At 40.2% G+C, this 24,212-nt stretch overlaps 6 protein-coding genes across 8 annotated transcripts in view; 4 read left to right on the top strand and 2 right to left on the bottom strand.

Annotated features, from left to right (window-relative positions):
* The window catches only part of form3 (formin 3), a 34,765-nt gene extending 21,408 nt beyond the window's left edge, over window positions 1-13,357 (top strand). For all 3 annotated transcript variants that reach the window (XM_068293243.1, XM_068293242.1, XM_068293244.1), the window contains exons 4-11: window positions 3,143-3,176; window positions 6,697-6,844; window positions 7,681-8,759; window positions 9,389-9,739; window positions 9,803-10,182; window positions 10,247-10,784; window positions 10,852-10,985; window positions 11,058-13,357. In XM_068293243.1, the coding sequence (XP_068149344.1) occupies window positions 3,143-3,176; window positions 6,697-6,844; window positions 7,681-8,759; window positions 9,389-9,739; window positions 9,803-10,182; window positions 10,247-10,784; window positions 10,852-10,985; window positions 11,058-13,051 (4,658 nt within the window). In that variant the 3' untranslated portion in view covers window positions 13,052-13,357. The remainder of the gene's footprint in view (window positions 1-3,142; window positions 3,177-6,696; window positions 6,845-7,680; window positions 8,760-9,388; window positions 9,740-9,802; window positions 10,183-10,246; window positions 10,785-10,851; window positions 10,986-11,057) is intronic.
* A 229-nt stretch (window positions 13,358-13,586) lies between these two features.
* Window positions 13,587-16,213, bottom strand: msl-3 (male-specific lethal 3). Its single transcript, XM_068293245.1, has 6 exons — window positions 16,004-16,213; window positions 15,690-15,868; window positions 15,025-15,621; window positions 14,479-14,963; window positions 14,330-14,414; window positions 13,587-13,942 (listed from the first exon to the last, which is right to left on the bottom strand). The coding sequence occupies exons 1-6, from the start codon at window positions 16,103-16,105 to the stop codon at window positions 13,792-13,794; spliced, it is 1,599 nt and encodes a 532-aa protein (XP_068149346.1). The 5' UTR covers window positions 16,106-16,213; the 3' UTR covers window positions 13,587-13,791.
* Window positions 16,214-16,556: 343 nt separating this feature from the next.
* BBS1 (Bardet-Biedl syndrome 1) lies at window positions 16,557-18,657 on the top strand. Its single transcript, XM_068292600.1, has 3 exons — window positions 16,557-16,929; window positions 17,003-18,067; window positions 18,137-18,657. Exons 1-3 carry the CDS (start codon window positions 16,653-16,655, stop codon window positions 18,610-18,612), a joined length of 1,818 nt encoding a protein of 605 aa, XP_068148701.1. The 5' UTR covers window positions 16,557-16,652; the 3' UTR covers window positions 18,613-18,657.
* A 95-nt stretch (window positions 18,658-18,752) lies between these two features.
* Window positions 18,753-19,041, bottom strand: Acbp4 (Acyl-CoA binding protein 4). Its single transcript, XM_068292601.1, has one exon. It carries the CDS (start codon window positions 19,005-19,007, stop codon window positions 18,753-18,755), a length of 255 nt encoding a protein of 84 aa, XP_068148702.1. The 5' UTR covers window positions 19,008-19,041.
* Window positions 19,042-20,215: 1,174 nt separating this feature from the next.
* Acbp6 (Acyl-CoA binding protein 6) lies at window positions 20,216-20,707 on the top strand. The gene is made up of 2 exons (XM_068292963.1): window positions 20,216-20,280; window positions 20,350-20,707. Exons 1-2 carry the CDS (start codon window positions 20,272-20,274, stop codon window positions 20,587-20,589), a joined length of 249 nt encoding a protein of 82 aa, XP_068149064.1. The 5' UTR covers window positions 20,216-20,271; the 3' UTR covers window positions 20,590-20,707.
* Window positions 20,708-22,397: 1,690 nt separating this feature from the next.
* On the top strand, window positions 22,398-24,106 carry Acbp2 (Acyl-CoA binding protein 2). The gene is made up of 3 exons (XM_068292513.1): window positions 22,398-22,494; window positions 23,458-23,494; window positions 23,688-24,106. The coding sequence occupies exons 2-3, from the start codon at window positions 23,480-23,482 to the stop codon at window positions 23,934-23,936; spliced, it is 264 nt and encodes an 87-aa protein (XP_068148614.1). The 5' UTR covers window positions 22,398-22,494; window positions 23,458-23,479; the 3' UTR covers window positions 23,937-24,106.
* The last annotated feature ends 106 nt before the right edge of the window (window positions 24,107-24,212 follow it).

Below are 24,212 nucleotides of genomic sequence, written 5' to 3'. Positions count from 1 at the left end.
GTTTCAACTGGATACAACACTTAATAAGAAATAACAAGTCGTCGTCATTTCTCCTTCCAATTGTTGACAAACAAGGGACGCCTAGAAGCACATCCTGCCCTTGTCGGCAGTACCACCGCCTCTGCCTGCTCCTCCACCTCCTCATATCTGTCCCTGTCCGCTGTCACTTTCCTGTTCAAAGTTCATGAACTGTTTGTGCCCCCCCTCCAGCACCTTCTCCACCCACCCGCTACACTACTTGCTTGTTTGTCGTCAGCCCGCGTTGCTGACTTTGATTGAGCGCAGTTGTGTGTGCCGTGGTGCTGGATGAATCTCAAGCGCAGGCGCACCAGGCCACCAAAAAAAGAAAAATGAAATGGGGAATGGGGCTCATTTCGTTGCGTTTCTCATCTCCTTTGGCTGTGCTTCAATGACAGCCAGACTTGAGTTTTGACTGGGAGGCTAGAAGAGCGGGTGAACTCCGTTTTATTGTTCTTAATTAAAATAAATTGAGCTGCGCTTTTTCAGCATTACAAGAAAATAACCATAATAAAGGCGGGCAGGCTGGCTGGCAGGCGGCAGCGACAAATTCAACAAAAATCAAAATCACAACCGACAAAATGTAAGTCACGCACTTTGTGAGAAGTTTTTGGGTGGAGGAGTTGAGAGTGTGAGGAGTGTGGGGAGTGGGACACCCCCATGCAGTTGCCACTTGGCTTACAATTCCTGTCCACCCCTCCCACTCCCACCAATCCGAAAGAACATTCCCCAGTCTACACATTTGACAAGCATCGAGCGGACGCATTTTTGTTTTCTTTCGCTTTGGCAATGAAATGATGTATTCAGTTTCAAGGCTATTGGCCCGACTTTGAATCGGTTTTCTCTTAACGTAATTTTTTTTTTTTTTGCGTGTGTGAGAGTGTGTTTGCTGCTGCTGCTGCCGAGTTTCCAGGAACGCCCCAACAAATATTTGCATTTGCCTTTAATTTTTTTGTCATTTTGTTTGGAAAACTTTTTCGTCTTTTTTTTTTCGATTTGAGTTTGCTAATGCCATTTAAGTGCCCAATTATTGGTTCAGAATCTTTGTCTCTCTACACTAGGAGAAATAAGATTACAATTGTGCTAAAAATAATCACAGAAACATGAGATTCTTGTAGAGGCGAAGTATTCGAAGTTACTTCCCCCCGAATACTTATGTAATTAATTATACTATTTTGTATATCCGACTCATTCATTATCCAGGAATTTTGGTTAGTTTCTCGCAGTGCACACATTGGCGGAATATCCATAATATATATGTATGTCTTTGTAGTTTGTTGTAGTAGTTGTTGCTGTATTTTGTCTGTTATATGTCATCTGTCATCCATCCAAATCATGGCTGCCGGCTGTATTCAGTTAATTCCGATTCTGATGCTGATTTATGCCCCATGATTTTCCACTTTGGCACGCAAAAGACAAGCAACAGAAAAGCAAAAAGGAAAAAAAGATCGCAAATAATAAAATTTGTATTTTATTTATTTAATAACAATTTGCTTTGGTCAGTTCAGATTTTTTTCTCCCCTATTTATTTGCATTGCGATTGATTGAAAAATGTTTCTCTAGATATATGTATTTAATTTGCGGACAATAGAATATTTGCATGTTGCTAAACAATTTATAGTTTTATTCTTAGGGCGTGGTCACAAATTGCCTTTAGGGCAGAATTTGAACTGAACTGTGTGTGCTCTTTTCGAACAGTTTGAGTATGAGATTTAGATTGAGATCGAGACCGAGACCTCGACTTCCGAATGAAACTCTATATACATATATATCGAAAACAAAGAAACAATGAGCGAGTGAGAAAGAGACACTGGAAATTTTAATTGTTTGCGCCTTTTATGGTTTTCAATTTCAAACAAATAAAATGACAGCAAAACGAAGTCGTTAAATAAAATTATGAACGTCAAGGCGCCAAATAAGGCACAATCCCACCGCAACAAAAAAAGGGGGCCTAGAAGGAGGGTAGGGGGAGAGAGAGAATGGAGCAGAGAGGGGGACTTACGAGTATATATCATACACACAGAAGCTTCAACATCAGCAACGACTTTCACGAACATTTTCGTAATTAATTTTTTATTATTTGTATTTACAATATCTCTCTTGATATATACACATAGATATACATACATATTTAGATATATATTGGTGAGTGCGCAAATAAAAGCAAAAACAAGCTTGACCGGAAGTGGCTTGAATTGAATTGACTTGGCCTGGGCCGACTGCATATATTGGCATATTGGGCGGGCCTTGGCAAATCGAAATTGATTCATCATCAACGCAGCACCAGCAACGGCCCATACCCAAGTGTGTCAAGCCAGAAGTCAGGTTTTAACTTAATGAGCAAAACCTAGCATGAATAATGACCATTAGAAGGCTATACCCCTATGGAATAGATCGCCACTCTGATCTTTGTCCTTCTCCCTATATGGGTGTCCTGGCAGCTGCACGGCACAGCTAAAGTCGACACCTTGACATACTTCCTAAGCAGATTTTCAGATTTTTTCCTATTCGTTTAAATTCGTATTTAAATTTAAATTAGTTTATTTGCTATTCATATCGCATCTCGATACGATAGGCAGCAAATCAATTAAAGTATTAAACAACCCTTTTCAGAAAAATTATTCATAAATATTTATTAGATTTTTGTTTAACACATTTTAGCGAGTATTAGCATATAATTAAACTTTCAAAATGATTTAAACTCACGCAAAACGCGACAAAAAAAAAACGCCATACGAGCTGTAAATTAATTCTTGACAACCGAAAATAACAAAATTGAACAAAATATGAACTTTGTTTTAATTTAAGGAGAAAGATCTATAAAGAAAACTTTGCTTGCTCTTTATGTAAAATGACAACAACAGTTTGAAGGACATTCGAATGTCGCTTAAATGATATACTAACAATCAATAATGGTAGACCAAAGATTTGTAAAAACAAAAATGCAGATCAACTATCGTTATTCTGAGAAGCCCTTTTTTTATTTTTGATCCTGTGAAAGCACTCAAAATACTTGAAGATCTTTTGGGATTATGCGGATCAGTTTGAAATTGCTTCCATTCTACTTATTAATAATATTAGTGCAGATTTTATAACATTTCTCGTTCATTTTGTTTCATTGCAGGCATCAAAGTATTGCCCTTACTCAATAATCTAAGGTAAGTGAAATGTACATTCATACTCTGATATATTTTTATAATCGTTTATCGATTGAGGACGGTACACATAAAGTAAAAGATCCGAGCAAGACATTGCCAAAGCACCCACATGGCAGTCGCTATGAAAATTTATTCAATATTTGCTAGATAAAACACGAAATAAAGAAGAAAAACCCTGAAACCCACTCCCACAAGTCATACCTACTCGTAGTAGTGCGACGACGATTTATACTATAATAAAAACCCCAAATGAATATCACAAACACACAGTTTTGAAGTGATTTAACGATTTGCTTGCCGTTTTTTTTTATGGTTTATTTGATGTGAGATTTGCATGCAAGACGACAGCGCGACAACAGCAACAACAGCGACGACGAAGTCGACGGACAACGATGACAAGACAAGATCAAGGTAGAGGTAGCATTTTTTTTTTGTTCGCCCAATTTTTCACATGGGTATGATAAAGTTTCAAAGATCGTTTAACGATCATTGGCTAAACTATGCCAATGTATCTCTACGACTTTGGTATACCAATTACCACAGAAGAGACATTAAGAAACGTTAACACATAATATGAAGGTCCAACCGAATGGTTGACCAAATCATGTAGGCTCTTAGCGTAAGGTGCATGAGTGACGTTTTGGAGCACCTGTTGCCAGTCAAGTTGCTGCAGAGAAGAGGGAAAGAAAGGGAGGAGAAGGATCTTTTCAAATGATTAGAGCCGATTCCAATTCAAATCTCATAATATGCCGCATCTTTAATCTTTTCTCATATTTGTTAGCGATTTTCTGCTTTAAGCTGAGTATGCTCCAACAACCCACCTGATGGGTATAAATTAGTCGCAGATTAGACGCTTGTCAAGCATTCATCAAAAACGGCCAAAATCTTGGTTAAAGATCCATTTGCTCTCTGATTAGCGGGAGCCGAGTCTCCATCTTGCTCTTCTGGCCCCGTCTCTCCTTTGCTTTTCCTACATCGCGATTTCAGTATGAGGCTGAAATGCTGCGGGGCCGTCGTTTATTTATTTTTTTTTTTTTTATATGTTATGCAAATATTTAATTTGCGCCGGTTTCGGCGTCTGCCAAACACCAATTAATTCAATATTTAATTAGTCAACAATAAATCAATTAGTTAGCTGCCAAGCCACCACCCGTTAACCCACTACCCCCACCAGCAGCAGGCACTCTACACCACGCCTCCCACCATAATTCACCCTTTGAAACAAAACGGGTTTATTTATGGATGTCAAGTTGACAAATTTGTGGACTTCAAAAAGAGCAGCAAAATATAAAAAACTGACGATAGAAAAACTGCGGAAAAAACTAACAAATTCAATTAATTTTTGTTTTGTGTACCCCCACCCCGTCCCACTCCTTCTTCGAAATAGTTTGAAGCGAGTTAGTGGAAACAATGGCATTAAGGCATGGCAGTCCATCAAATAGACTACCCCTCCCCACACCTCCCCACATCATTTGTTTCCAAAAAAAATCTTCTTGAGTACCCCTAAATGCCTAATTGATTGTCTTAGGCCCCATTTGTCAGGCAAGTGAATAGCATTCACTTCTTCTTGCCATATTTATTTGGTCACGAACTGTAGATGCCCTTTATACAGTGTTTGCCTCTTTATTCAGCTGATTTTGTACAGCATCGTCATTGGTAAAGACCGATATAACAATTTCTATAGGGTATTATTTTGTTGTTTTATAAATAAGAATAACAACAATAATGAAAACGCATAAATAAAATGCGTAGTTTCTCGCGTTTTTTTTTTTTTTTTTGTTGCTTGGTGTGTTTTAATTTATTTCAAATTTAAACGTTTTCATTCATCTGAGACAGGCTATCGGCTTTGATTTGAAGCCGCTGACCAACAGACTTAACCAGGGGGCAGTGGACATAATTCTTGTTGGTTTTGCTTTTTCTTTTGTTTTTCGAATCTGCGTATTTTGGTAGCCGATTTAAGCGGATTTTAATTGTTGTTGTTCTAATCGAATATATGAGTCAAAAAGATTTTCATAAGCACATATCAAATTACCCAAAAAAATGACTATTTATAGTAACTGAATATAATCAAACTGACAGAGTTCTTAAGTCTCGAATCGTTGGAAATATATTTTTGGAATGCTAAGCACGTCAGTTTAGACTCTTGAGGCTCCTCAAAATTGTCTTTTTCTCAATTCTTAGACTGTACTTAAAAAGAATCGTCTCAATTTCGACTTTATTGAAATTGTTATGTTTCAGAGTTTCTTTTTAATCATCAATATATTTTATCAGTTTGTCTAAATCCCGAATTTTCAAAGAAAAATTTTACTTTTATCATCTTAGTCAATTATCCTTAAATTAAATGAAGCAATTAACTAAGACGTTTCCAAACTAATTTCGGAAAAGTTTTGAAAAATAAATAAAATTTGTCAAAATTTTAAAGTAATTTTAAAAATCAATTGGAAAATAGACTATTAAATTAGATTTATTGATATCGCATTGATATCTGTTTTTAAGTAATTTTATGTGATAGCCAGACATTTTGGCAATTTGTGGTGAGTTCGCTCAACTTTCGTCTAACTTTTGGTAATGGCTTCCACTTCCGTTTTACATGGCAGACAGGATATTGGCGGTGGAGCGGAGAGAGCGGCGGAGGGCAAAAAGGAAAAACAATATTCGAGGAGAATCACATGCCACACGGACGGACGGACAGACGTACCAATGTGTGTCCATGGCAATGGGGTAGCCTTTAGATTTTGGGATGGGGATGTTGACGAAGTTGCTCGTTGGCGGAGACCGTCGGAGAGTCGGGAGCGGCGTGGGTTAGCAGCGAGCAACTTCTGCGCGCGCAGCACGTGGCTGGCAAGGACGAACAGCAGCTGAGATTCTCAATTCTCGAACTTTGGTTTCGTCCTCGTCATTGCCTTTCTGGCTGCTAGTCGTTCTCTCGTTCTCAGTTTTCCGCAAATATAATAAATTTAAACAAAAAAAGAAAGAAAAAAAAACAAACAACAAACGGGAAAAGCAAAAAGCAATTAAGCGAAAAAAGGTGTCACCGCTTCAAAACCCATAAAAGGCATCTCAAAACAATTGACAAGGACACGTTCAAACAAGGACAGGACAACCAATTGATTCATAACGAATCAAATATGGTTAACTAGTAGGATTGCCAATTTAGGCAGCAAACGTGGAGTCGTCATTGTTATCATCGTCCTCCTCGTCACCGTCATTGTCGCCGTCGCCGTCGCCTTTGCATCTACAGCGACGCCTTACGTTCTGTGGCTCCTTGTCCCGCTACAGTTGCTCCGCTTTGAATTTGGTGAAGAATCTCAAGTGAGTTGGAGTAATTAAAAAGAGGTTACTCAATGTCATTATGCGGATGTTCGGTCGTGCGGTCCCTCGGTCGGTCGGTCAGTCTATTGATTCTGGCCAAGTGTCAACTAGTTAACCCAATTTATTGTCCATTAAGTCTATTATTTACATACAACTATTTAGCATAACCCATTTACCAATTGCTGTTGTTGTTGTTTTTTTTTTACAGAAAAGTTGCTCAAAGTGTGGGCGATATTATTGAACAATTGGACGTTTTTGTGGAACAGCAAGAATGCGACGAGGCCCAGAGCCTACAAGGCCCCGATGGCATCAATCTAAATTCACATCTTGATGTCTTCTATGCCATATTGCGACAGGTGAGTGAAATGTTGATTAAGCTATCGTGTCGTATACTTAATGCGAGGGGCAATTGTAAAGTTTGTGTTAATTTTAATGCCTCAAGTGTTCAAAGACACCTACATATAGAAAAGTTCTTCAGATTACTCCCAAAATATTGTTTAAAAAATGAAACATTATAAACTTCGACGTTTCATATAACAAATTTTTAATTAATTTTTTTTTGCTTTTCGCTTTAAAAATGATTTGATATTATCCCTTAGATTAAAGGATCATCGCCATTTTTTTAAAGAAAAATTTGATTGCATATTTTTAGGCAGATGAAATATCTATAAATAAATTATCATTTAATCTTTACAACCCCATTATCATTAGATAGGATTACCTAGAGAGGATTAAATTAGTCATTATTTATAATTGAAAATTTGTTCTTCATTTTCGAGTATTTATCATTAATAAAAAATGTTTTTAAGTACGAGCAAACATTAAAAACTGATGAATTACCCTTAGAATTTAGGTGGAAAGTGTTTTAGTGTTTTTTTTTTTAATTTCTATTTAATTTGGGACTAAAAGAAGAGAGTAGGAAGTATAGTGGTGATGATGTATGTATGTATGTATGTACATACATGTTTTAGGTATGTGTTTTGGGCCACTGCCAAGGCTGATGGGACACGCAAGCAAAAAGGATAAATGTCAACTTTTTTGACATGGCGAAAGGTCAGGTCATGATCAGGTTGTTGACTGACAAGGATACAAGAGTGGAGGTTGAGGCCATAGACAATCCGATTGGCATTGGCAATGAAGTTGTCGTTCTATTTGTTTTAATCACTGCGATTTCATCTTCTATCATTTCCAGGTGGCCGATACTCCACAGGATGCACCTTTCTTAAATATACTACAGCATTTGCTACGCATTGACTCGAAGGAACCGTTAAGCGATATTATTTGGGATACTACCGAACGTTTGGTTCATCGAGCCACTTTGCTGGAAAGTCATGAGGATGCAGTGCGTCTGTTGCGTACACCAAGTACACAGAAATTTGCCTGCCAAAGTTGTCGTGGTAGCGATGCCACAAGTCCCACGCGCAAGCCAACAACAGCCCAAGCCCAAGCACAGTCCAAGAATACTACCACAAATGCTGCACCACCCGCACCTCCGCCACCGACGTCGTCAGCTCCAGTGGCACCACCACCGCCTCCGCCCCCAGCAATTATTACGGTCAATGGAAAGGCACCGCCTCCGCCGCCACCGCCCATGATAAATGGCAGCTCACCGCTACCACCACCACCGCCAGCTCCGCCCTTGCAATTATCTAACCGTCCATTAACACCAGATCCTCTGTTGGCATCAACAGCAGCGGCTTCGGCCGCTGAGCCATCGATTCTACTGCCCCAACAGGATACGCCGGCGCCCAAGGCCAAAATGAAGACCATCAATTGGGGAAAGATTCCCCATCAAAAGGTTCTGGGTAAACAGAATATCTGGAGCATAGTGGCCAGCAATCATCAGGACAGCCCCATGAAGGACATTGACTGGCAGGAAATGGAAGGACTCTTCTGCCTGCAGACAACCAGTGCTCAGGGCTCCCCCAAACTGGGACGCGAGGGTAGTCAATCAGCCAATTCAAATTCGTCCAATGGCTGCGATACCCTGGATCGTAAATCGAAAAAGGAATGCCAAGAGATCACACTATTGGATGGCAAACGGAGTCTGAATGTCAATATATTCCTCAAGCAATTCCGTTCGTCCAATGATGATATTATTCAATTGATACGCCAGGGGCTTCATGAAGAAATTGGAGCTGAGAGATTACGCGGTTTGCTAAAGATCCTGCCGGAAGTGGATGAACTTGATATGCTTAAGAATTTCAATGGCAATAAGGCGAGATTAGGCAATGCCGAGAAATTTCTGCTTCACTTACTGGAAGTGCCCAAGTAAGTACATACATATGTACATACATACATATATGTACATACATATTAAGAAAATTATATCTGTAAGTTTGGCAATTCCCATTTAGTATAAACTAAGTAAAATAAAGAAAACCCTTTCTTTCGATAATTTCAAGCAAATAGTCAAAACAGAAGTGATAACTTACCTTAAAGTACCGTTGGTTTACATCGCTTTTTCTTCTGTTTCGTTTCGAAGTCATTGTATAGCTATCTCTATCACACAGACACTTCCTTAAGACGCGCACGCACAAACACACACAAAATGAACTTCTGAAAGCTACGCCGACGTCGACGTCAGCGCTGACTGCAACACAATGGCGTTCAGTTTTCATTTTTACAACAGTAAATGATTGCAAAATTTTTAAACTCAAATGCGAACGAATTTCTTTTTTTTTTAACACTCACTGAAAGATCACCTTAAAAACTTTTCGAAAACGATTATTATTAACCGATTTAACCATTATTATCCGATTTTATACAAATTTTAATTGGGCAGTAATTTTCTTGCTGGCAAACGCAGTAAACGGCGAATAAAAACTAAAGTGGGTTGCCAGACTGTTGCAACTCCAATTTATGATTAATTTGGTATTTTTTCGGTTACTTTTTTGCAGTTATAAGCTACGTATTGAGAGTATGTTGCTCAAGGAGGAATTCGCAACGAATGTGGGCTATTTGGAGCCCTGCATTAATGCAATGCTTTATGCCGGCGACGATTTGTTGAACAATAAAACACTCCAGGAAGTCCTCTATATGGTTGTGGTGGCTGGAAATTTCCTGAATTCCGGCGGCTATGCAGGAAATGCAGCGGGCGTTAAACTATCATCCTTGCAAAAGTTGACGGATATCAGAGCCAATAAACCGGACATGAATCTCATTCATTTTGTGGCCCTGCAGGCTGAAAAACGGAATCCGGAACTATTGCAATTCACCTCACAATTAGCCACACTGGAGAATGCCAGCAAGTACGTTTGATCAACATCTTTGCGAGAATCATTTGAATAATTTAATTTTCTCCCCCAAAATAGAACCACTTCAGAGCAGATCACTAATGAAATCTGCACTTTGGATGGACGTATACGACGGATCACACGGCAAATTGAACAACCCCATACCGATGAGGATATCAAGCAGCAAATGGCCGAGTTCCTGCAAGCAGCCGAATCCGAACTAGCTGTCCTTCAGGCTGGCATGAAACAAGTGGAGTCGATGCGTCTGAAGCTAGCCGAATTCTTCTGCGAAGATGCTGCCACATTTAAGCTAGAGGAATGCTTCAAGATCTTTCAGAGTTTTAATGAGAAATTTCGTCAGGCAGTTAAGGAGAATGAAAGACGACAACAACAGGAGCAACAGGCCACCTTGCGACGCAAGCAAAGAGAGGAGCAAATGGCCCGTAGAGCCAGACAATGTAGGCACTGTCATCCGATAGATCTTGAATGGTTTTAATATGGTTCTCTTCCCTTTTTTTGTAGTGGGTCAGACTGCAGGTACACCTGTGTCCGATTCTGAGCATCCATTTGTGGGTGATTCCTTATTCGATCCTCGTGCCAGTCCTGCTCTAAGTCGTCGGCATCTTGGTTCGGGTGACATTACCAATGGATTCATACGCCTTGAGCAAGATGGAGCCTCACCCGATATAACACCAAATGGCAGCCTGAGAAGACGACGTAGTCGCGTCCTAGCCGAAGAGGATGACCTGATGGAGTTTTTGCGCAGTTCGACAGGACCCAACGATGGCCATCATATAAGTCGAGAGCGTAAGGCAGCTGCTTATGGTAGTTTGGATCGCTCCTGGGCTCGACGGGCACGTTCTGGTAGCTCTAGTCGCAAGCGACCAGATTTATTGAACATTGATTTTGGGTTGGATCGGGAGAGAGCCAGCTCCCCAGCTCCACTGATACAACAGCAGCAACAGGCACAACAGCAGCAACAGACACAGGAACGTCTGCAATCTCCTTTGGCCAGCAGTGGTGGAGGAACGCCCACAGGCAGTGAGGATGCAAAACCTAGGTATGTCACGCGGACTCTCAATAGTTTGGTCCTCATACTTATATTTATTTGTACTACTTTGCTTAAGAATATCCCGTGAATGGCGGCAGAAGATTGAAACTTGGCTGCAATCCAATGAGAACGATGAGAAGCAAAATGAGGAATACAAACGAAGGCGTCGCTTGGTCAATGCCAATAGGCGATCGCTTGAAAACGATACAGGTAAGAGCAAAGTCTTATTTTATCAGCGGTATCCTTTATATTATCTACTCTATTTACTTCGTTTGTAAACAGAAAACGAACGAAAATTGGATCCATTGCCGGAGGAGAAAATCATGACGACAGCAACGCCAACGAATACGCCGACATCAACGATCAGCACTAACAACCTAACAAGTAAGCCTCAAGTTGAGGATAAAAAATATCAGCGAGTCTATGCCGATTGGAAGCCCTCAAAGACACTGGAGCAGACCGACGTTGTGGGTAATATCCAGGCAATAGCCGATGCCACAAACAAACCGCAATTGAGCACCGCCGAGGAACTGCGTCAGTATAGAAGACAGCGATCACATGAGCCACAGCAGGGACTACAGTCCATAGCCGAAGAGGATCGACGAAAGACTTTGATACAAAAACTAGGAGAACAAGAGAGCACAGATCGTTTGCAGATCTATGTGAGGAGACCTGCTAGCATTGATAAGGAGGAGACGACACCAGCCAAAGATGATACATTTGCCAGTCTGCTAAATCATCACAAGAGTCACAATGAAAGGATTAAGGATGATCAAGCCACGTCAAAGGAGATTGATGCCGACAATATTGAGACGCCTCCGGTGAGTCGCCGTATAATGGCCCAGACGCCAAACACCACAGTGGTTACGGTAAGCATGACCGATAAGCCCAGAGATCATAAGATGATCGTCAAGGAGGAGCCGAAGAAAATGCCCAAAGCTGAGACGAGCAAAAATGACGATGATTCACCTGGACATTTTGATCGTCATTCGATGGCCAGACGCACACGTCGCTATAAGCGACCCACAGACTACAGCAGTGGCACGGAAGAGGCCCCTCCTGCTTCGCAGAAGGAACCCAAAGTGGAGGTGGTCAAACAGAAGCTGGAAAAGGTCGGACGTCACATTAGTTCAATCAATCAGGAAGATGTACGCGAAGCCATACGCAATTTGAAGTCACCCACAGGCACACCAGAGCGTCCGTGGAGTCCAACAGCCGCCACACGTGAGATTAGTCCAGCGGGCAAAGTTGCCAAAATCACTGGCCACCACGAGCTAAATGACGAGGGCTTCGAGGAGACCCAAAGTCTGGTGTCCGATACCCCCTCCCATGGCAAGGGTGAGAGTACGAACTCCTCCTGCAACGAGGGCAACGAAAATCCGCCGCCATCTCAACGAGGCTTACAAAAGCAAAAGCCCGCCACCACAACAATCACACAAATGGGTAGCCGTCTGTCCGATAGACTGCAACAGGCTCGACTTCGAACGAATCCCTCGTCACAATCAGCGTCAGCTACCAAGTCACAAAATCAAGTGCCACTCAAGCGTAGTCCCTCAGCCCCATCATCCGCCGCCAATGGCACGACGGGGCGTCCATTACGCATGCCCAATGGTCAGCCTTTAGCTTTGCGCTCATCTTCCAACTCTTCTTCAGCAGCAACAACCGTGCGCCGATCACCTCAGGAGCAACAAGTCTTGCATAATGTCGAGCGTAGCAGTTCCCGCAATAGTTTGAGATCCTCCCGCTCGTCCATCAACAGTGGCATTTCCACACAAACAGTAGTGAGACGTCTGCCCTCGGTTCAGCGAACCGGAGCAACTGTCTCAGTGGATTCATCGCCCTCAAAGAGACCGCTGGCCAATCAAAATGTAGCTGCTGCTGTTGGTAGACCAACTCCTGGTCTAAGCAATAGCAGCAGCAGAGGTGTTCCCGCCAGTCGGAGCAGTTCCAGTGGCTCCAGTGTTGGACCCAGTGTTATTTTGGTGAGAAGTAGTAAAGTACGCCCCACTCCCCAGCCCCTTGGAGGCAGCACAAGCTTCAAGGAGAATCAAAAGGAATCACGTTTAAATGCTGCCCGTAGCACAATGTTGGTTAAGAATGCCATGAATCAGCACCACCAGCAACAACAACAACAGCAGCAGCAGCAACAGTCATCCAGGATCCATCAGCAGCAACATCCAACCCAAACACCAAGCCGAAATCTCAGCTCAAATCGTTCGTCGGTCAGCAGTTTTATGCGTCCCACGGCCAGCAGTGTCACCAAACGACAGAAATAGGAGAACAGCAACAACAAATTCTTAAATCTAAGCCGTCCATAATACGACAAAAAAAACCAAACACCAAACCATTTCGAATTTCTAGACATGATACACATTAGATATTTTGGTCAACGTATACAACAAAAAATATTAAAAACAAAAGGAAAATACATTCCATTTAAAGAAAAACAAAACAAAACAAAATACATTCCGTTAACAAACACAACCCAATAATAAAGGAAGAAAAATAAAACCAAAAACAAAACTTGGTGCCGACAGACAACAAATTAATGAAAATTTACAATTTCACAAAAATTTCTTAAATATATTTGAGCACAAAAAAAAAAAAAAAAAAAAAACGATATATATATTTAATGATACATCATACAAAATGATTAATTAAATACTAGTATGTAAAAAAAAGCAATTACTCAACTAAAATTTTTAGTTTTTAAGCAGATTTCTAAATGTTTCAGAACGAAATCGTATTTTCCCCCCAATATTTAACATCTAGATTTCTAGACATTATTCGATTATACAACCACATTATGTGTAGAGAAAAAGTTTTTTTTATATATATATATATATTATATATAGAGAAGAAAAAAAAAATCGAAAAAAAGAAAAAAAAAACCTTTTTTCAATGACAACAAGCTTTAAACTGCAATAATAAATAAAGTTAAAGTTATATATATGTAATATATATATATTTGAATTCAAATTTGAATCAACTGAAGTGCTTGCTGATGTGGAATCATCTAAACTTGAGAGCTTATTTTAGTCGCTGTAGCTGTGGAGGAGGTGGGTCGTTTGAGCGAGTCGAGCAAATCTTGCTGCAATTTTTCATCTTGTGGAACAGAAAGGGCATAGTTTTGCCTATCGAACCATTCCTTGTGATTCTCCAAGTAACTGAAAAGTAAGACAAAATCATAATTAATAGTTAAGCCAAGCATTTTAAAGAGTATCTTAAATAAAAACATCTTTACTTAATAATATTCCATTCTAAAGGGACTTTCTCTCTCTTTCTCTGTCTAATTGATAATCTCATACTAATTAGCAGGCCATCTCACTCACTTTCAATAACATTTTAAGACCAACAAAAGTGGCCCAATAAAAAGTAAAAATACACAAGCTTCCATCACTTCAATTAACGTTGGAAAAAGGCAAGGATACTCTTTCCTCTTAATACTACCATATATCCTATGAACTTCCTAACTTCCCTTGTTGGCTACAATTCTGTGATTATAACGTGACTAGCTAACTTTAAAGTTTGTTTCACACTCGATCGGCACTTACTTAATAAATGAATCTAAATGTGGCAAGAGATCCTCGAGCTTTTCATTCGATATGGGTGAAGCATTCAAGCACTCTGGCAATTTAACTGAAAGATTAACACACATAGAATTAACCAAATTGTAAATCAGATCTCTGATGTTTCAACTCACTCATTAGCCTGGCCAAATGTGGGGCTCCAAATACCATAGATTTCTCTGGCGGCGACTCTGGTGATAGTAGACGCCAATTGAAGGTTTCGCATAGGAAGCCTCGCATCTCTATGGGTAATTTATAGGCAGCATCATATGGAGATGAGCCGTAGGCCTGAGCCGATTTCTTGTCCATTGTCTTGACTATATAGAGTAGACATTTTTCCAATTGCTTTTGATAGCCTACATTACCCAAGATGCCTTCGTTTCCACTGCCACCACCAGCACCAGACGGAATCGGAGTGCCGTCTATGTCTAGTTCGGGCTCGCAGCTGGGATTTATATAGTCATATGAATTATTTAGTACAATGCTGCAATTTTTTAGATTATCATCGGTTAAATAGCTATTGGTATATTTTTTTTCCTGTTTATACAGCAAATGCTGATCCACATTGAACTCAAAATAGATGCGTATGCCATCGACCACCTCTTTGAGCAAGCAGACTCTGTAACAAAACATGAAGATGGAAATGAGATGAGGCGACTCTTGGAGCAGAATATACTTACTTGGACATCACTCGATCATATTCACGTTCCATGCGTGCACTTCGACTTTGGGTATTTCGAGCTCTGGAGCTATCTTGTTTAATGCTTATCGCCAATTCAACTGCCCGTTGCTTGACGAAATTCTCCAAAATCGTCACAATCGGTATACGAGCTGGCATGGCATGTTGTTTGTTTAGTTTTACAACCATATTGTAATCATATTCCATATATTCTCTTAGACGTTCGCTTATTAGTAACATAACCCGATCCTCTTGGTATTTAAATCTTTCCATTACATCAATATCGGCGACATCAACGGGTTTGGCTCTTGGCGGCCGCGATGTTGGGGGATCCAAACGGGCGCGTTTGTTCCTCATTGCTGCATCACTCTTGTCGAGATTGGTTCCAGTTCCAGCTCCTCCGCCGCCGCTGTCACCACTTGGTAATTTAAATCTATGTGGTGCAGGCGCTTCAGGCTCAGCATAGTCCTCTTGTGATATATCTAAAGGATCAGTGCCAGAACCTGCTTCATCTCCCTGACCAGCACCTCGTCTTGGGCGTTTCTTCTTTGCGTGCGGCTGCTGTGATGGTGTCCCCTTATATGAGTAACTTCCGCGTCTATAAACAGAAACATTTTAATATAAACATCCGTACATTTATTTTGGTTTGAAAGAGGGACTACTTACGTCTGAAGCCGAGCCGCTTCCGCCAATTCACGTTGAAATTGTCGGTTTTCTTCGGTGTCTTTTAGCAAGCAACTAGCGCGCACATTACGATCGTAGGAACGACGCCAGCCTTGAAAATGTATCATATACTCGTAATACCTTAAGCCATTTTCGTCCTTGCGTTCGGTAACATTCAAAACCTTAAGGGAAAAACATAATATTTATTCTGTGAAAATTCGACCGCCTTTTCTGCCTCTTTCTGACGTTTCGTTTGACAGTTGGCATGCGTGTATTTATTTGCCTGTATATGTACGTGTGTGTATGTGTGTAAGTACCTTGCTTGTGTATAGAACTTTGGCTTTAGTTTCATCCGGCTCGTAGCAGAATACCCTCTCGCCCTTGTTGTAAGCTTGAACTTCGTGCTGTCCTTCCGTCATCACTTTATTAAAATAATTATAAATAATTCACCTAGGGCTGAAACAAAAAAAAAACCCGTTTGAAAAATTATAAATAAACGTCTTACGCTGGCGTCGAATTAGAGATGGCACTGCCAATTAATCGATGCACACAAGCCAAGAATCGATAATTAAAGCATTCGAGATGAGCGCGTGAAGGGGTTGAGCGATATATAAAACTAATCACGATTCACGACAAAAATCAATTAATTTGTTAAAAATTTAATTTAAGTTTGAGTAAGAATTTAGTTGTTATTTTGGACTTAATAAATTGTTAACTGCATAATATGTGAAAAATATTTTATTTTTATATTGTGATTTATAGCAACATTCGTTTACTTATCGATTTTTCTTAATTATCGATTATAATATTTTTCGACCATTTTCAAATCTGTAACCGCCGTTGCTAGGTACAAAAAGACCAAAACAAAACCACAAATACAGTTAATCGTGTCATCTGTTCATTCTCCCACTGCCCGAATCAAAGAAATTTTTAAAAATTTGAACAGACCAGACGACCGTTTATATAATGGCAAAGGCTTGCAATTGGCTGCATGTGGAATCCGCGGATGGTGAACCCATCCCCAGCTTGACAACCATTTCTACCTGCCTGACCCTCAGCGATGTCCAGTGCGATGGTTATGTTCGTTTATTGGCGGCGGATATTGCCCTGGATGACGACAAGGAGCCTAGTGCCAAATTGAAAGTCTTTCGAGGATTAAAACTGAAGCACGAGCAAACTCTGCCGGGAATACCCACAGCCATCGAGAGTCTTTATATTGATGAGACGGAACCAAAGACACCGGGTGGGTATGGGGGGCAGGAGGCAGAAGCTTTGAAAATATTTACCATGTGATTCTCAATGTTCTTGATGTCTAGTGATTGCCGTCGCCATAGCCGAATCAGTGTTATTCTATCGCCATCTGAAGCCATACTTTAAGTACAGCATCCCTCAGTTGGAGCCTGAGGAACTGGAGGCGGAGGTTTGGCGTAAACTGCCTGTGATGAAATCAGAGACTCATGACGCTCTGCTGGCATCCCTCAAGGATCTTGATCATGCAAAATTATCTAGAAAAACCCAACGACTGCTTCAGCTGCCTAAGGAGGAGCGTGAAGCCTTTATCAAATCGCATAAGGACTCACCTGTGGGTCGTGTGGGCAACATAGTGGCCATGTGTTGCCTGAAACGCATCTCTAGCGATGCCAATCCCCCATCTCATTTGGTCCTGGCCACAGACTTGGGTGACGTTTATATTCTAGAGCCCCAAGGTTTCAACTTGATCTACCAGGGCAAAGTCTGTAGCTACGAAACGGCAGTGCCCAGTCTAATATCTGTGCAAGGAACCTATGAAACGGATTTTTCCATAGTGGTGGCCACCAGAAACGGCGGGGTCTATCTCCTGCGCAAATCCCAGAGCGAAGGACAAGAGCTTTTAAAGTTAAATACGTCCCTAACTGGTTTACTTTTGCTCCCAGTGGACCAGACTATTGTACTCAGTTGCATGGATAATCGTTTCCTTTGCTATTCCAAGCGTGGCAAGTTGCTCTATCAAGTGGAATTGGAGGATCTACCAGTGTGCATTCTCCCATTGAGTATGACCCATTTAGGTATCACTTTGGTGGCCATTGCCCTAAAGGGTGGCCTTGTGAAATTCTATTTGCAACGTTATCTGGTCGATGAGTTGCATGCAAATGAAACGGTTGATGCCATGCTATATGGGCGCATGGGAATGGAAGATCATGTCTTGACCCTCATCACACAAACTGGAGATATTCAAATAAAAATTCTAAGAAGAGTAACACGCTTTGAGCCCAATGCGGATGCCCTCAAGGGAACAACAATGGGCGATAAAAAGCTAATCGTAGATGCTTCTATATTAGACAAGCCGAAAAAGAGTTCCATATTTGTGGAACAGGCTGCACGTGAGAAGCAACAAGCCAAGGGTGAGTAGCCACACAATCGGCTGAAGCTAGACAAGTTACTCTAAACTGTTCCCCCTCCCGTCCCGTTAGCAACTTATGGAAGTTTTCAGGTTGAACTATGGCGTCTACGTCACACAGCTGCTCGGGCGACAATAGATGCCATCAATTCATCGGAAAGCACAATATCAGGTGATCTAACTCATGCCCCAGTTAAGCTTTCGGCTGAGGTCTGCGGCTCTGGGCCATCGTTTCGTCTTTATCTAACCGTTCAGAATTTGTCCACCTTTAAGATGGCATCTAATTTAATGCTTCTGCTGCACGCCGATCGAAGGCACTATACGATAACGCAATCTTTGGCCAGATTACCAAGTGTATTGCCCGGCATACCGCTGCGCATGGACTTCGAAGTGATTGCCGTATTGGATCCCATGGACAAATTGCCACCACCGAGTCTCAGTCTAGACAATTCTCACATCCGTGTGATGCTAACAAAGGAGGGACAAGCAAAGCCTTTGATAGCCGCTGCCGTGGCCATGCCTCAATCCGAGGCGGCGGCTGCCTTTTAAACTTAATTTTAACACATAAAATAAAATAAAAAAAATGTACACTGAGTTTTAGTTTTCTTTTTGTTGATTGTGTGTTTTTTTTTTTTATTATGTTTGGAGTTATTAATATTATTAATCCTTATCCACTTGCCATTTGCGACTTAGGCATATTTGGGGGCGTATTTCTGGTAGACCTTGATGTAGGCTTCCTTGGCCGCATCCTTGGACAGACCCTTGTGCGAGTTCCAGGCCTCGTACATGGCCTTCTTCTTGAGATCCAAAACGCCGGGCTTATCGATATTCACATCGCCAACGGTGGCCTGCTTGAACAGTCCATAGAATTCCAGGAACTCAGAATCGCTTGGCTTCTTCGAGAAGTTCTTTGCTAATTCGGAGGCTTCTTCAAAACTGACCATGTTTGGGCTGCTCACGAGTTGGATAACTAAATGATGACTGATTTCACTTTAATATCCACTATTTATAGGTGAAAACCCAAGCAGGAAAACTAATTTAAATTGCCTTCAACTTATTATCCATTTTTTTTTCTAGGCCCCTTGATAAAGTGTACCCAAGTGTCTCAGGCACTTTAATTAATATTCTCGAAATATCAAGTCAGATAACCCAATGGATGAGTGGGCAACGGGTAGCGGGCAGCGCAATCGACTATTAGATCATTCCATATCTATCGTATCACTTCATCATGATGATTAGTTGGCCAGAGGTGCTGCTGGCCCTGACTCACAAGCCACAAGAAATGACGAGAATCGGAAATGTGATACCGCCCACGAAATTGATTAATAAATCTATATGAAAAGGTATCACCCCATTCATTTTTGTGTGTGTGTTTTTTGGGGGGAACTATGTCGGTTGAAATGGTAGTTTTCCAGCTATTTCAATTAATTTTTTAATCTGTTTTTAAATGTCTTCAATGCCAAAAATCCATTTCATGCTTCATAGATTCAATTTTCCAATTCCAATTTTCCACAAATTTATGATTTCCCTTTATTCGTTTACACATTTTCCAGGCTTTCTTTGTATTTTTTCAATACTTAAGATTTGAAAACTTTTTCTTCAGAATGTAAGTCATAAATTATCGAAAATAATCTTATCAATTAAGTGCATAAAGTTATTTTCTTTTTAGATTTTTTAATTTATATATATGTATGTATATGGGTACATAGATTTCTAGTATATAACTGATTCTACTCTTCTTCTAGTTAGAATTGCAAGAGAGACTTCCCATATCTGATAAGTGGGCAAACATACAGTGGAATTCTTTTTATAAACACTTCTTTTTTTATGATTTCTTGATTAGTTTAATGGGTTAGTCACTTAGTCAGTAGCTGCCTCCCGCCTTGCTCACACCCGCCCTCCGATACCCATTCCACCTCAGTCTAATCACAACCGGCATAAGCCAAACCCAAATATAATATTATTATTATTATTATTCTCTTTTTCTTTTTTCGGTTATGATAAAAGCCAAGTGGGAACTACACAAATGCACTCAGCTGTCAGTTAGTTAGAAAGCGGGGAGGGTGATCGATAAGATTACCCCGAAAACGAAAAAAAATGCCCCCCAAAAATTGCGAACCATATATAAAGACTATGCCATCAAATGTTGGGCAACAATTCGATTTTGTCCGTGGAACTTAACCCAACACAACAAAAAACCAAACCAAAATGCTGACTGTAAGTTGAAAACTTTACCAAATCTTTTTGGCCGACGACTGATTGGCTCCATTTTTTATTTTTGCGCAGTTTGAAGAAATCGTTGAGAAGGCCAAGAACTTCAGCAAGGTTCCCAGCAAGGAGGATTTCCTGGAGTTCTATGGCTATTACAAACAGGCCACCGCAGGCGACTGTGACACCGAGGAGCCCGAGGATGAGGAGAAGAAGGCTCGCTGGAATGCCTGGAAGAGCAAGGCTGGCCAGACCGCCGAAGATGCCAAGGCCCACTACATTGAGGTCTACAAGAAGTATGCTGCCAAGTATGAATAACTTCTCTTCCCTTCTCCGACCCTTATTACTCTTTCTTTTGACCCTAAAACTATTTTATTGTCTTCATTAAACACAAAACAACTGTGCATTTAAAATAAACGTTAGCTGTAGACCAAAACCAATCTTATTGATTTAAACTATTTCGAGGAAAATTTAGGATATTGTCAAGGACTCTTGATGGCCAATGGGTTGAAGAAGAGACTTTAAGTGATGTAGACCAAGAGGGTTGGTAAACATGAGGATCTTCCCACTTAGGTGGAAGGTCATTATTGACTTCATTAAGAATCTATGGGAAAAGAATTGAAACAACTGAACAAATACTACAAAGCTTGCTCCGTGGCAAGAGATTATACCCCCAAGAAATACACCAAAAGAGACTCAGAATGGATCTCTTGGTAAATGAACAAATAACCAATTGAAATGTTAAAACATAGTACACTAAATATAATAAGATATATATTTGATAAAGCATTCATTTTAAAGATTCTTAAAAAAAAAACGTTTTAAGGACAGTCTGCTTACCATAATCCAGAAATAAAAAGGATAAATAATAGAACCATCTCACATAACTCATTTTTTTATATTATTTAACTAGTTAGTCAGCCAATTGGTTGATGTGTCTCTAAAACTATAATTTAAAGAAATTAAGGAAATCTAAATTTTGCCTAAAAGTATGCTACATATTCTAGGCCCAAGGCAATAAATTGACCTAAATTCTGCGTGTATTCTTCTTAACACACACATCTACACATAAACACATAAGCGCATAGATTTTTAACACAAACACCAGCAGAAGTCTATGGGAAATCTCAATACTAAATATTACGTATACTACATGTATACCACTTGAACTCCATTAAGGGCCAAACAAAAATATTAATTTGTAATAGACCTACCGATTTCCACTTTCAAGTGTGTTAGTAGTGCAGCCACTTGAACTAAAATACAAAGAAACCCCATCTAAAAAAACAATTTCCAACTTATCGCTACTAATCTATACAGAGAAAGAGATATAGCCTCCATATTCCTATATTGAGCGATTATTTGGAATATTGATACGATGATTTGTAAGTTTAAATTCACTAGAAGACACTATCATGGATTGGGAGTGATTTTGGGAGAAGATTTATTTCTCTTGAAAAAAAAGATTTCAAAGTTATCAGGTTTGAATTTTGCAAATCTGATGTAGAATTTCGTTTCGTGCGCGATTCCCATCAGAAATGAGAGAATAACGTCATCTCTTAAGTTTACTTTGGATTAGCTGGCCTTTAAGTCTATATACACGTACCCAAACATTTTAGCTGCTAATCACCAGTTTAACACAAAACGACTCGAACTTCGAACCTTTGACTAGTCAGTGTGTCAGTTAAGCAGTCAGTCGGTCGGCCATTTAGTCGGACAGTTTTGGAGTGAAGTGGAGCCATATTTAGGTAAACAGGCGAACGTGTGTCGAATTGGTTTGCCAACATCGCTTTAGCTTTATCAACGGGCAAATCGGCTTGGCCCTATCAGCATTGGCCACACACATGCATTCATCCATTTCCACCTGTTGCCTAAGCCACTTGAGGTCGGCCACCCCCTTCCCACCCACCCACTCGATAGAGGGAGGCATGTAAGCTTTATGCATTAGACGGAGAACTTTGGCAAGAGAGCTTTGCTCTCTAATTAGTTGGGCAAAGCTTTTATGACTATGTCCGACAAGCGAACAACTGCTGATGATGATGATGATGTTGATGATCGTGTTCCTATATATGTATGTATATACATATGTATGTATACACGCAACGCACAAACACCATATGAGCGTGGCGCGATATTTGTGTGTGGAAAGACTTAAATTGAAAGTCAAATTGAGATTGGGATTCAGACTGTGTTTAGTTCTACGACCGCAAAGACATAAAAAAAGTAAGTGCCCTCTGCCCATCCCCCATGACAAAAATTTGTTGGAATAAACTAAGTGAACGAGTGAGATGGATGGCTCATAATAGGTGCATTATCTATTAATTTGTACAGGAAATACATGTGTATTCTAGTTCATTTTGTTTTTTTTTTGTTTTTTAAATTTATAGATAGGTAATCAAAAGGTGTGTGTGTGTGCGAGTGTGTGTGTTTGCGCCTAATTTGGGCCAACTTGGCAGTCTGTAATTGCTACCAAATATGTGTGGAATCCATCATAAGTATGTCCAGCACGTACAAACAACAAAAATTTCTTAACCATGTCCATATATGTGGACACACGCCCCACACACTCACACTCCGAAAGAATTTGGATCAAACCACAAAAGAGTTCTATATATCGAAACGTTTAGAATATGGAATTCGAACCGAATTCAAAACCGTTGGACTTTAGTTTGAGAAAATAAAAAGTTCAGTTAAAGCAATCTGAATAAAGAATTTCCATACGGAAAAGTGGGCTAATTGAAAATCTCAAGCACTGTAATTATTAACTTGAGATTCATTAGTCATGAGCATACAAATTCACAAGTCAAGACTTAATCTGATTACTGGAAATTATCAAAATTCCATTCATCTCACTCGACCTCTCACTCTAATTGTTGTCAGTGTAGAGATTTTATGTTTTTTTTTTTTGCCATTTCATAATCCCATTTGTTTTTTTTGTTTAGTTTTTTGATGGTTTTTATCTTTTGCTTGTTGCTAGCTCCATGATTTCGTGGTGAAAGTCAAGATAACTTTTTTTTGTTGGCCATTTTGCTGGTGATCTGATCTGAAGGCAAAGTCCACAAAATGTTTAGACAAAACCCCCCGTCATCGGCATTATCACCATAAATCCCAGCTATAAATTAATAACTACTAAATATATAGGTACTATATCGATACTAAAACTGCCCTCTTCATTCTCAATTGCAGATTAACAATCTAAAAATCCAACATGTCCTTGACTGAGGTAAGTGCCTAACCCAGTTGATAAGGCAACACCGAAAACAAAAACTATTCTTGATTGGGCTTCTGATGATGGCATACAACAAGCCAATCAATATAATCCATATCAAGCTTTAGATAATACTTCTGGTTGTACTTATCTCTCATTGCTTTTGGACAATCGTTTTGACTTGTATTCGTCTTCTTCTTCTTAATAGCAATTCAATGCAGCCGCCGAGAAGGTGAAGACCTTGACCAAACGCCCCGGCGATGATGAGTTCCTGGAGTTGTATGCCCTATTCAAACAGGGCACTGTTGGTGATAACAACACCAACAAGCCAGGTCTCTTGGATCTGAAGGGCAAGGCCAAATGGGAGGCATGGAACAAGCAAAAGGGCAAATCCACTGAGGCTGCTCAACAGGAATACGTAAAGTTTGTTGAAGGACTTGTTGCCAAATATGCCTAAAGCACACGTACACACACACACACACACAGCCACAAGAGGGCAACCAAACAAACACCAAAAAACCCCCGAAATTGAATTTGAGACTATATAGTATAGTATAGAGATTTGTATGACATTTTTTAAACGTTATTTAGTATGCGGAATAAAGATTGTAAATTCTGTATAATTAATTGCACCTTAGACTTCTCGATGGAGTCGTTTGAATAACTTGATTGATTAACGGTCAAGTGTTAATAGGGATATCCATCGAAATATGTATATACGTGCCTATATAGG

Source organism: Drosophila tropicalis, unplaced genomic scaffold (assembly GCF_018151085.1).
Source record: "Drosophila tropicalis isolate 14030-0801.00 unplaced genomic scaffold, ASM1815108v1 contig_694, whole genome shotgun sequence".
NCBI classification, from domain to species: Eukaryota; Metazoa; Arthropoda; class Insecta; order Diptera; family Drosophilidae; genus Drosophila; species Drosophila tropicalis.
Note: the sequence above shows the minus strand (reverse complement) of the source record. Positions and strands in the feature narration are given on the sequence as shown.